Below are 13,055 nucleotides of genomic sequence, written 5' to 3'. Positions count from 1 at the left end.
TCACTTCTTCCCACCTTCCTTGACGACATTCAGTCTGAGGTTCGGGCTATTCCTTTGTGTCTGAACTCTCACCCTGGGACCCCAGCAAGTTGCCTCTAATTCCGTCTCCTCAGACAAGTGGTCCTTGTGAAGTGTCATAAAGCCTGACGGTATTTACCTAAAAGGTGGAGTTGGAACTCCTTATCGGGGCTTTCCCACTTCTCCATACGAACCTCCTGCACAGTTAAACTGGTTCATTTTCTTCTTCAAACCCACTTGGGGTCCTCCTGCCCCCACCACACAGCTGCTCCCTCTCCAGGGGTCTTTCCTCAGGAGCTTAACTTCTGCTCCTCACACAGCTCAGGAGAAAGGAGGTGCACAAAGCAGTGAGGGGGGCATGACACGTCCCCTGCTCACACAGCTCTCCTTCCCCCAGAAGCCCTCCATCCGTGTGACAGCACCGAACACGGCAGAAAAGGGCAGTCTGCTGTGCTGGAATGGGCCAGAGCACAATTTCATCAGTGCTTTCTAAGGCACTGACTGTTGACGCACTCGTATTTTTTTAATGTAAAATATACATATTTGAAAAATTATGTCACAAATTTATGATAACTTGTAAGGTAAGAGACAGAGAGCAGAGAACGCTATGAACGTAGAGAACCCGGATTCCGATTCCTGCTGGTGGCTACACAACGTCACACAAGTTCCCACTTCTCTAAGTCCTTCAAACGTAAAACATGGGGATTGGTTCTTGTTCCTCAAGGTGGCTAAGCTATAAAAACCACCACGAACGCTGACTTAACAAATGCTGAGTTCCTGTTTGTGGGGGAAATTCAGGCTCAGTGTCCTACAAGTCTCTGTCACAAAACTGTCGCCCATCAATACATCACTTGCTTCTTACGTGTTTATGTATAAAGACACCCTACGTAACACTTACCGTGGGCTCACTGACACTGACCCTGGGGCCCGCGTGCCACCACCCACGCTGGAACAAAGCCCATCTAACCCGTGTCTCCTCTGTGGGGCACGTGGCAGCCTCTTGCCTGAGGAAAGCTAGACAGCCCTTCAGCACTAAGCTTGGGGCCATTTCAAACAGCAAAACCACCCCTAAAAGTGCAAACACGTGAAAAACACGCAACCTGTAGGCTGCTTACGGTATGAGAGCTGACGTACGCAGGTGAGCGGCTTTGTCCACCCTCGGCTGGGGGTGTGCAGGAACAACTCGAGTGTTTTCTGCTTGGTGGTATGCGAGCGGCTGTGGGAGCGCCAGGACTGCTGACATGGGGGTACCGCCAAGCGTCAGCGACATGGGGATCCCACGGACAGCCTGCACCTCTTTCCAGGGTTATTGCAACAACTCACACAGACACTTTTGACAAAGCCTGACACGTGGCAGGGACCGTGCTGTCACCCGGCCTGGCATCCACCACACAGGACAGTCACTTTAAAAACTGCCTCTGCGGTCAGTACCCCAGCACTGGAATTCCAGCCAGCACTCTGGAAAGGACTCCGGGCGTCTTCTGAACACCAGACCAGTTAATATCTGCCACTTGTTCCCACTATCAAAACCCCGTACACGGGGTGTGGCCACCTGTGAGATCTGACCAAACCCTCCGACCCGGCCAAGGAGACCGTGACCTTTAGTCAAACCTCTGCCAACTTCTTCTGTGCTCACCCTGCTTTCCTCCCTGCTCTTGGGGTCCCCCCACACCAGTTTCAATAACAAGCACAGATGAGGACAGTCAGCTCCCCTCAAGCAGCCCCTAGACGTCAGGGCAGAGACTGTGATTAGCAGACTGCAGTAGAAGCATCTCTGTGTGATGAGAGCAGGAAACCAACACAGGCCACTTGTTCTTGTGGCTGCCCCCAGACCATCCTCAGGCCGCCCCCAGGCCGTCCCCAGGCCCCAGCTCAGCTCATTCCCAAACAACAGATTAAAGCCCCCTGGACCTTGTCACTGGCTCCTAACCTAAGGCTGGGGCTGATGAGCCCTGCACGTGCACCTCACCCCAAAGCCACACACAGTGGCCGGCCATTGTCCCTGACAGGTGGCCTAGGAAAGGGAGGACAGCCAGCTGGCGGCCTTGCCTTGTGGGGACAGAGCAGGTATGTAAGGGAGGTCCAAGCAGGGCACAGCAGCTGACCGGCCTCGGGATGGGACAGGTCAGGCCAGGCCAGCCAGACGTGTCCAGTGACGTCCACTTAGCCACACACTGAAGACCCCAGTTACCTAACTCAGTGTGGTGAGGAGGAGAATGTTCCAAATCCTGTGCCTGAAGCTCCAGTAAAAACCAGCCGAAGTGAAACTGTCCATTCACGTCTGAAGCCCTTAGGAACCTTGGTTTCAATCTAATGCCTACTAAGCGTTTATGGGGCAGAGCTCGCACAGTACCTGCCAGGGCCTGAGGCAGACAGCAGGCCTGAGCCCAGCCAGTGCCCGCGGCTCACAGCGCCAAGCAACATAGCAGAGAACCTGGCGTGTGCCCAGCTTGCGGCTGGAGTGTTCCACGGGCCGGGCAAGTGCAGGACCCACAGTCCTGGGTGAGCTGACCCGCCTCGGGGCCGAGAGCTTGGCGTGCTGTCCAGTTCAGTAAGCACGCGCTGAACAGCCTTTGGGAGCCGAGACAGGGCTGGCACAGCTGCAGAACCAATGGTTAATTATTTAAATGTTAACTTAAAAACAGAGGCTTCTTTGCAACTCAGTTACTGGAAAACATTTAAGTGTGCTCACAACAAGGTGGGTCAAACAATCTATTTTTCAAAGGGCAAATTTTATAAAATCTAAGTATGGAATGATCAAGTATTTCTGATAAAAACTTAGCATCCGAATTCATAAGTGCTGGTTAATGTAAAAACCACAAATAAAACAAAAAAAAAACAAAAAAAAAAACAGATTTAAAGACTCAGTAGGAAAAAAGCAAACTGTGTCAGGAATAAACTTTTATACTGATTACACACTGATATAAATAATATTCTGGAGATGCTGAATTGAGAATTTGCACTGACACTGACGGCGCCGTTTGCACTACATGGTGACGGGCAGCACGGCTCTGCCCCCCACGTAGGACCATCCTCCAGCTCGTCTTGAGACGAGGTAACGGAATCTGGGGAAGGGGGATGTTTCACCCAAGACCTTTTTCCTTCTCCGTCTCCTCGCCCTTCCCTCAAGCCATTTCCTGTTCTTCTATTTGACCAACGTGCTTCTGCTGACGGGACGGAGCTCACTGGTGTCCAATGAGACTCACCCGACAGAGAAATTACCCCAAACGAAATCTATCCAGAAATGAGCCAGACCATCTAAGGCTGCAGAGTGCCAGTCACCCTTCCAGACCCACGAAAACAAAACCCCCTTTACAGTTACTCCCCGAGCTCTCCGCACGTTGCACATGACACATGACGCGGTAGCGTCTGCGACCAGGGGGTGGTGTCAGTCGTCCCTTCACTTCCCAAACACTGACCAACGCGCACCAGCTCCATGCCTGGCACCTTTCTTGGCATTAGGGACAGAGCAGTGGACATAAAACCCTTTTCCTATGGAGCTTTCAATTTAGAACCCAGGTAACTCTAAGGCGCGAGATAGAAAAGTGCTCTGTAAATGCCATCAAATGAGCAACATGCAAGAGGCCAGTACGTTAGCTGGAAGCCAGTTGTCCTGATGCCTGGTCACCATCACCCCCCCCCCCCCGCCGTGTCCTGTCCCCACGCACCCATGGCTGAGCCGACGCACTGAGCAGTGCACTCTGGGGCTCACAGACTCTCAGGGAAGAGGCCTCAGAGGAGCCTGACTTGTTTAGTCAGGAGAGTCTGTCACACGGAGCAGGGCTGTGACCTTGCCAGGTCACCGTGCTGCTTGGTGATGGTTTCCGCATCTAGTATGTGGTGGCAGTAACCACATAAGGGCTTGTACAGAACCCAAGGACAGCCAACAACAAACATTAGTGTTCACTTAGCCGTACCCCAGTTTTACAGCTGAAAAACAAAACTGAAGCTTGGCCAGGACAAGTGCCCCCCCCAGGTCACCGGCTAACAAGTGGCAGAGATGTGACTCATTCGAGGTACACCAGAAACCAGCCTCCAAATCTAAACTCACTGGCTGCTTAGAGAACAGAGATGATGTCGTGATTTTGTCTCCAGTTTAATGCATCTGACAACATAACAGGGCTGGTGGGAAGTTTGTATAAGTTTTCATTAGGACTTGTAAACACATGAAAAGTTACTTAATATCATCCACGAGAGAAATACCAATTAAAACCACATTAAGATGCCACGTTTCAGCCATCAGACCTAAAAGTCTGCAGACACACTGCACCGTACGGTAGGGGCAAGCCAGCCGGGAGCGCCGTTCCTCCACACTGCCAGGGGAAAGGTACCTTCGTACAGCCTCCGAGAGCGGGCGACGTTGCGATGTCTACCCAAACTACAACTGTATATGCCCTTGAACTCAGCAGCTCCACTTCTAGAAATTCATCCTCAGGCACGTGAAAGAATCTAATATTTGTAAAGACATTGGAAATAAGCTCCTACAGACCATCAATAGGGGGACAGTTTTTCAAAGTCTGCATACACACATGAGGAACTGCTACACAAAGAGACACACACAGAATAAAGAACATCTCATGTATCAGTAAGATCCAAACGTACCGTAAGCGGGAAAGGGAGAGCTGTACGTGTTTAAAAAGTTGTTCATTAAAGCACACAGTCTATCATAAAAGCCCACACTCTTCCTAGCACATAGTGTCCCGCAAAAGAATGAGAGGCCTTAGAGCAGGGGTGTCCAAACGTTTTTCAACGTTTTTTACCAAGGGCCATATGCGGTAAAATACACAAACAGCCGGGCCACTCCCTTAGAGGCGAAGTACATATTGCCTCACCTGGTTTATTTAAGTAAACTAAACATATTTTTGGAATTTGCTGCGGGCCAATTAACAATGGATCATGGTCCACAGTTGGCCCATGGGCCAGCAGCTTGGATAGCCCTGCCTTAGAGGTTTGTTTTCTGAACTTAGGAGCTCAGATAAACCACCACTATCCACAGACCCCACCCTTCTTCCCAACCACGGGAAGCAGCAGCCCACAGTGCACCCACACGACAGTCTGCGGAACCCAAGCAGGTTTCTGACCCCTTGGCTCTTCCTGTCTTCAAAGCAGATGAAAAAACCCCACGAAATGTTCCCTGGGTTTTTTTGTTTTGCTTTGTTTTGTTTTGTTTGGGGGCGGATGCCTACAGAATATGTCTAAGCCTTTGAAAAATTTAACATGAAAATGTGCCAGAAATTCTCCAAGATTTTAAAAGGTATTCACTTAAAGCTTGCTGAATGGCTCCCAGACTGGAAGCAGCGGTCTGGGCGGCCTGGGTGTCACCTGTGTGCCCGCCCTTGTCCCTGCAGCAGAAAGTGCCGGGGCTGGAGCACAGGGCTGAGGATCTCGGCCTCCCTCGGAGGCCAAGTGTGGCATGTACTATTACAAGCCTAACAGTGAGTTTTTGCCAGCTGCAGTTTGAAGTGTGACATGCTGGGGACACACGAGGGAGCACGTGGAGGCACAGAGTGTTTGCAGTGCAGAAAGCAAAGGAGTGAGTTTAAACACACATGTACGTATATGCACGAACATTCCACGGACAGCTAACCAAGAAAATGGAAAACTTCTTCCTACTGGAAAGAAGGTAGAAGACCTAACATTCAACATCCAGAACTTCTACCATACGCATAGCAGTTTTGTTTCTTTAAATAAACATTAGACTCATTAAAACTTGTAAGTCTCTTCATGCTATTAAATAATTGCAATGAATGTTTCATCTTATAAACCTCACTGTTTTACTTTAACACAAAGTAGATGTGTATCCATGACAAAAAAATTCAAGAGTCTAAGGAGCAGCTCAGAGAAATTCATTTTCTACAGTATTGAAACTATTTCAGTAACAGTTAAGCGTTCCTTAATCCAGTAGTGACTTTGATGCCTCACGTTTCCAGCTCACTAGAACCTAACAATAAGCTACATTTTCCTTTTTTAAAAAAATAACAGAGATTACAGCTGTGTGACCTGATTTTCAAGGAAGCTGAACACACCAGATTTGAATGCAAACCAAATACCTTTCTAGTGTAAGATGAAGAGGGCCCTGCGCCTGCCTGTCTGCACGGGACGGACTGCCCGACCCTGGGGGTGGGGCTGAAAGGCCGAACAGGAGAGAAGTGAGAACGTTCTTCCAACAAGACACCGAACTTAACAAAGCCAGCACACTCTCCTCACGTACTAATTCTTACTTCTTTCAACTTTAAACTACAATTTTGAAGGCAGAAGTTTTATGGTAGACTTGTAATGAGGTTAATTCTAAGAGAAACTGGCCTTAGGATAAAATCAAGCCTCTTCAAGGAATTAACTAAATTTAAATTTAGAGTATGACTAACCTGTCACAATAAAAAATATGTCTTTTCCTATAGCCAAGTTTTTCCAATACATTAAACTATAGATACCCTTAATAAAGTAACATAAAAAGCACCCAGTCAAATCTCACTCCTAGAAGATAACACAGAAGAAAACCCAATGACTTTGGGTAAGGTAATGATTCTTTTAAGTACAACACAGAAGACACAATCAATGAAAGAAGTAATTGATAACCTGGACATCATTAAAATTAAAAACTTCTGCTCTGAAGATGACACTGTGAAGACATGAAGAGGAGAAGCCAGAGACTAGGAGAAAATATCTGGAAAAGACACATCTGATAATGGACTGCTATCCAAAACATACAAAGAACTCTTAAAACTCAACAATAAGAAAACAAAACAACACAATTAAATGGACAAAAGACCTGTTCAAGACACCTCACCAAAGAAGATATGCAGATGGCAAGTAAGCGAATGAGAAGAGAATCCACCACATCACTCATCATCGGGAAAATGCAAACTAACCCAACGATGACACCCCACTGCACATCTGCCAGAACAGCCCCAATCCAGACACGAACATCAAATGCTGGGAGGACACGGAGCCACAGGAACTAACTCACTGCTGGTGGGGATGCAAATGGTACAGCCAGTTTGGGGGACAGTTTAGCGGTTTCTTACAAAACTAAACACAGTCTCACCATATGATCCAGCAGTCACGCTGCTTGGTATTTGTCCAAGTGAGTTAAAAACTTACGTCACACAAAAACCTGCACATGATGTTTACAGCACCTTTATTAGTAATCGCCAAAACTTGGAAGCAACCGAGACGCCCTTCCGTAGGGTAAGGGTAAATAAACTGTGGTCCATCCAGATAGTGGAGTATTATTCAGCAGAAAGAAATGAGCTCTGAAACCATGAAAAGACATGGAGGGACCTGAACTGCGTATGACTGAGTGAAAGAAGCCAGTCTGAAAAGGCTGCAGACTGTAGGATCCCAACTCTATGACATTCTGGAAAAGGCACAACTGTGGGGACAGTGACAGACCAGTGGTTGCTGGGGCTTTTAGGGCAGTGATCCTCTAACCATGGATGATTTTACGTTACATTTGTCCAAATCTATAGAAGGCACCCCATTGTGAGACCTGCAATGTCAACTAGGGGCTCTGGGCGATGAGGCCGTGTCAGTGGACGTTCACTGATGGCAACAAATGAGACTGTGAAGGTGGGGGAGGCTGTGCGTGTGTGGCAGGGGGCAATGGGAACTCTGGATTCGCCACTCAGTATTCCTGAGTACCTAAAAAACACTCTATAAAAACACACACAAAAATATGCATACAGTTAGAAAAGGGTATAGACAACAATCCTGTAAACTAGAAGATTAGGAAAAAACTTTAGTAAATGTGTCTCTAACGGTTGAATCTAGGGGGGGCTACATCTGGCTGTTCAATCTCCTATTCTTCCAACTTTTCCTTATGTGAGAAAATTTTCAAAATGAAACTTAAGAGGGTAAAACACGGGTTTTAGGGTACACCCCAAAATAACAATATTGCTCATCTTTGACCAACCACAGCTATTTACATTAAACAGCTATGTAACTACATGTAAACCTCCCATAAATCCTCATTATATTTAAGAAAGCCGCTGTTTAGAGTAACCATGAAATTTTGAGATTTACAAAATAAGTCAGGTAAGCACTATCAAAAAGTAATTTCTGAAAGAAGTTAAGACAGAAACCCTATTTAAATGCTTAATCACATTAATTTCCGTGAGGTGGGACGGGCATTTCACTACGATGAGAAGTATCTACCAAGATGAAACAACTTCAGTCCCTAATGGGAGTTATTTTGCTACAATTGAGAAAGAAACAATCTCGTGAACTATTACCAAGTCCTGAGAGGAAAGATAAGGATCATCATTAACTTCAGCAACAGCGTTAACAGCAGTTTGCAAACATTTAACAAAAAAAGAAAATTTCTGACCACCTTCAGAGAGAGAGAGGGAGAGAGTGCGCTCGCACTGAATTTCTGACCTAAATTTCATGCACATGAAAAGGATACTGCACTGGAAGAAAGAAAAGGCTGGGGGGGTGGGGGGTGGGCAGCATATGTAAGGCACACAGGATCCACCTGGGATCCTTTTTAATTAAAAAATTCTGAACATTCCAAGCATATCTCTGAACTTGTAAGGCCAGTGTCTCCATTTTCCGTATAAAGGTCATCTGCCTTCTTCCTCCCGGCAATCAAAGGTTTTAAAAAAGGAAATAGTTGTTATCCAAACAAGTATTTAGCTCATTTAGCACGCTGCTGTGGTAACCAAGAGCTTTTTGATGTCTGCAGGCCGGTCCACTACCAAGGACCCAGGACCTGCCCGCTATTCCACCCCTGCGTGGCGCGCGGCCGCCGGGACGCCGGGCGTGGGGCGGACTTGCCAATGTCCTGCGCAGCCTCCACCCGGGAGGCAGTCACTTCTGCAGGAAGGCCACGAGCCAGCGTCGGAAGCGCCCTCTCACCTGCCCCGCGTTCGCGACCCCGCGTGGGGGCGGTCAACACGGACGGCGGAGGGCCCGGGATAAGTCTAACGGGCCGTGAGGCCCAGGCCTCACCTGCGCACCCCTACCTGTGCGCCCCCATCCCTGCGTGTCGCCCCACCTGCGCGCCCCCCACCTGCGCGCCCTCTCACCTGCGCGGCGGCGGCGGCGGCGGCGGGCGGCGGGCCCCCCTGCAGGCCGTCCTCCTCCTCGGGGGGCTCGTCCAAAAGCACCCGGCCCCGGCTCAGCTTCCACATGCTCCGGGGCGGGCTCCGGCGTCCGTGCGTCCGTGCGCGCCCCTCTCCGGTGAGTCCGCAGCGCGCGGAAGCTTCGGCTGCGGCTCCTGCGGGACCCGGACGCGGCAAGTGGGGCGGGACGGGCCAGCCGCACCCTCCCGGGTCCCGGCCCCGCCCACCGCCAGGCCCCCGACCCCTCCAGGCCCACCTCCAGCCCGGACTTGATTCCACCACCAACGAGCCCCCCCACACCAAGCAGGTCCCCGCCCCCAACTAGGCCCACAGGCCCCGCAAACCAGGCCAGCCCCGGACCCGGGACCCGACGCCCCCGCCCCAAGGACCAGGCCCGGGACCCAAACCCAGCCAGGCCCACCTCCAGACCAGGCCACCCCCCCAGGACCCCGCCCCCGGCCCAGGCCCCGCCCCCGACCAGGCCACCCAGGACGAAGCTCCCCTCCTCCGAGACGTCCCCGCCCCTCACAGCCTCCCCGCCCCCCCTCGCCTCGAGCACCCACCTCAGGCCCCCATCTCAGCCTACCTCCCTCATTCGGTCCCCTTCACCTGCCCAAAATTGGTCCCCTCATGCCGGCTCCTCACCTCGGGGCCCCCCAGCGCCCCCTTATCCCGGACCTCCACCCCGGCAAACCCCTAGCACCCCCTCACTCGGAACCTCCCCACCCCGGGTCCCCGGACCTCCCACGCCGAAGCCTCCACCTCGGGAACCCCCAGCGACCCCTCACCCGGGTCCCCCTCTTCCCTGGACCCTCTCCCCACCCCTGGCCGACCCCTCACCCCCGGGCGTGGGGCGCGGCCATGTCCGCCAGGCGACAGCACGGGGGAGGGGCGGCCCGGCCTCCGGTCCCCATGGCAACGGCAGCGGGACGCGGGGCGGACACAGTGCGCATGCCCACAACCGGCTGCCGCGCGCGGCTCGGGGTGCAGGGCGCCCCGGGCTGGAGAGTCAGTTGCTGTGCCGGCTCACGACCCCCGCTCGCAGAAAGGGACCCGAACCCGGCTGACTCTCCCAGAAAAGCAGCGCCGGGCAGGCCGGTGACCCCATGTCCTTGGAACAATGTCCACCCGCGCAGGGCCGCGGCGCGCCCTCAGGCGAGGCTGGGGTCCCAGGTGCCCGCGCTCCGGACACGCAGCTTTCCTGCACACGGGCCTGGGGTGACCTCACGTTGTTACCCGATTGTCTACCTCGTGGGAGGTGCGGAGCGAGCCCCTGCCCTAAGCATTGGGGCTTCTAGTGTTTGGGAGGCAGGACGCTGGGGAACGCGGACCTACAGGTGCGGGGGACAGGCAGGAGACCCAGAATAGCGAGCAGTCAGGTGTATGCGATGCATCGCGGCCTTGTGTGCATCCGGGGCTTGGGTTCGGCCCAAATAGGTGGGTGGACCCAGCCCAAACCTCCGAGAGGAGAAGGAAGGGGCTAAGTATCCACGTTAAGAGTTTGGGGTCCAAGAGACAAGGGAGCAGCGTTGCTACACCTGGCCAGGCCAAAGTCAGACCCCTACAGCCACCTGGGAACCGACACAGCACTTGGAGGCCTCGCTGTGGCCCCCCGTATTCCTGATGCCTGATACGCAGCAGCGCAGCAGTCTTGGGGACAAAGGATGTGTAAACCATTCTAAGGGTTTCCTGGCCATTGACAGACAAGCAAGCTGTGCCACAGATGGTGTAGGACGGGACTGGAGGGACCTTTACAACTAACTTGCTGGTCTATAATTCCGTGTTTCCCTGAAAATAAGACCTAATCAGAAAATAAGCCCTAGCATGATTTTTTGGGGTGACATCCCCTGAACGTAAGCCCTAATGTGTCTTTTGGAGCAAAAATTAATATAAGACGCCGTCTTATTTTCAGGGAAGTACAGCTGTTTGTTACTTTTTCTTGCTGAGATTACAATCTCAGTCACAATGCACTGGCAGGACCCCAAACTGTACGTAGCACAACCTGCAGAGTCACTGGACCCCCTTGAAGCAGAAGGTCCTGCTCACCAAAAGGAGAGGCCCCTTGCACATTCCAAACTACAAAGTGACTTTTATTTCGTGTCTCAGAAAAGAGCCAAACAATAAAATATGAAAAGATACTCAACTGCATTATAGTCAGAGATGCAAATTAATGTGAAATGCCATATTTTTTCCACCTATCAAAGTGGTATTGACTTAAAAAGATGTGTCCAGTGTTGGAAACTGTTTTGGGGAGACCAGTGGTGCCGATGGTACAAACTTATGGAAGGAAACATGACCCATTTGCTAGTATCAAATTTTAACGTGCACACCCTCCCGCCAAGCAAATTAACTTCTACAGAGAAACGTTTTACTCGATATACTTCAACATTACAATTTTCACACTAACTATATTTTCCTATATGACTTGAAAAATTGAAAGTCAGATTTTATAAAAGATTCCCGAACTGTAGGCTTCTGTAAATATTTTCTTAAGCACTGTAACTCAAAAAGATAAAAGTCAAATGTGGACAGCCAGAGGCTCAGTTGGTTAAAGCACAAGCTCTGAACAACAGGGTTGCTGTTTCGATTCCCACATGGGCCAGCGAGCTGCACCCTCTACAGCTGGTAGACTGAAGACAACTACCTTCTGCTGAGCTTCCTTCTGGAGGATTGGCCGGATGGCTCAGTTGGTTAGAGCACAAACTCTCAACAACAAGGTTGCCAGTTCAATTCCCACATGGGATGGTGGGCTGCGCCCCCTGCAACTGTTTTCAAACAGCGACTGGACTTGGAGCTGAGCTGCGCCCTCCACAACTAGACTGAAGGACAATGACTTGGAGCTGATGGGCCCTGGAGAAACACACTGTCCCCTAATATTCCTCAATAAAAATTAATAAAAATTAAAAAAAAAAAGTCAAATGGACCTTTGGAGGTTTTCTAGAAATGATCAGCGGCAAAACTTTTAAAATGAAAAGAGGCTCTGAGTTTGTCTGTGGGAGAGGAATGGGCCCCTCACAGGGTAGTGGTTAGGGTCTGGCAGGGGTCACGGAGCGGAGATGGAGAAGCCAAACTTGACAAATCAACCAGACACCTGGAAAGCAAGACAGTGTGGCCACAAGACCACGAGTCCCCATCTTACATTCTCATGAGATCAGCAGTCACATGATACCAGGACCCGGAAAATCTCTGGACCCACCAGGCACAAACATTACAAACTGATGGAAAACCACAGAACACCCACTAAAAATACTCAGGAGAAATGAAGAACCCCTTCTTCATGGGAATAGGTAAGGATGTTAAAACTTTATACAGACACACCTTCTCAAACCAGGTCACATTAGCTTAGTCTTCTGGGCTGAAAAGGCTTAAGAAGTTGAAATGCCTGGACGTGGCACTGGTTACAGTATGCACTACCAACACAACGGACTTACTGAGTTCACAGCGGGGGGGCCCTCAGGGTACTGTCAAAATAAACACACTGGAAGCACAATACGGATCAAGGCAAACACCATCAAACAGAGGTTATGAAACAAAGCCAGGAGCCAAACACAGCACCTTCAAGGACACTACAAAGAAAACGTGGAAAACCAACTCAGAACACTTCAACAAATGCCGCGGATGTCTTTATTCTTTATGCAAAGAGAGCATCGGGCCTGTGTCCAGACCTCTGGCTTCCTTTCTGGCCAGCATATCCGCATTTCTGTGCTTTTGAAATTTTTACCACAAGTTAACCCCCTGCAAACCCAGGACAACCTGGAAGAAGAAAGCCAGGCTTATGGTATCAAATAGCTAATTCTAGAGTATTTTCAACAACATGTTGCATTATTTCTGGGGAGGGGAGGACCTTCAGACATTCTGGAGTTCTGAAAAGCACTTCTCATGAGTTGTAGGAATTTCTCGTCATTCATTGATTGATGAATTTTATAAATTCAGTCATGCTTGTTGAAGTTCATAAGAGGCGCACTTTACACAATC

General features: G+C 50.3%; 1 protein-coding gene across 2 annotated transcripts in view; it reads right to left on the bottom strand.

Moving 5' to 3' along the window:
* The window catches only part of TDRP (testis development related protein), a 34,262-nt gene extending 24,233 nt beyond the window's left edge, over positions 1 to 10,029 (bottom strand). The window contains exons 1-2 of one of the 2 annotated variants that reach the window (XM_019713681.3): positions 9,921 to 10,029; positions 9,045 to 9,235 (exon numbers count right to left, since the gene is read on the bottom strand). In XM_019713681.3, the coding sequence (XP_019569240.2) occupies positions 9,045 to 9,149 (105 nt within the window). In that variant the 5' untranslated portion in view covers positions 9,150 to 9,235; positions 9,921 to 10,029. Of the gene's footprint in view, positions 1 to 9,044; positions 9,236 to 9,666; positions 9,754 to 9,920 lie in introns of those variants that run through there. The other variant, XM_019713682.3, reaches the window with a different exon arrangement.
* Between the last annotated feature and the right edge of the window lie 3,026 nt (positions 10,030 to 13,055).

Source organism: Rhinolophus sinicus, chromosome 16 (assembly GCF_057876585.1).
Source record: "Rhinolophus sinicus isolate RSI-liver-muscle chromosome 16, RSI-T2T, whole genome shotgun sequence".
NCBI lineage: Eukaryota > Metazoa > Chordata > Mammalia > Chiroptera > Rhinolophidae > Rhinolophus > Rhinolophus sinicus.
Note: the sequence above shows the minus strand (reverse complement) of the source record. Positions and strands in the feature narration are given on the sequence as shown.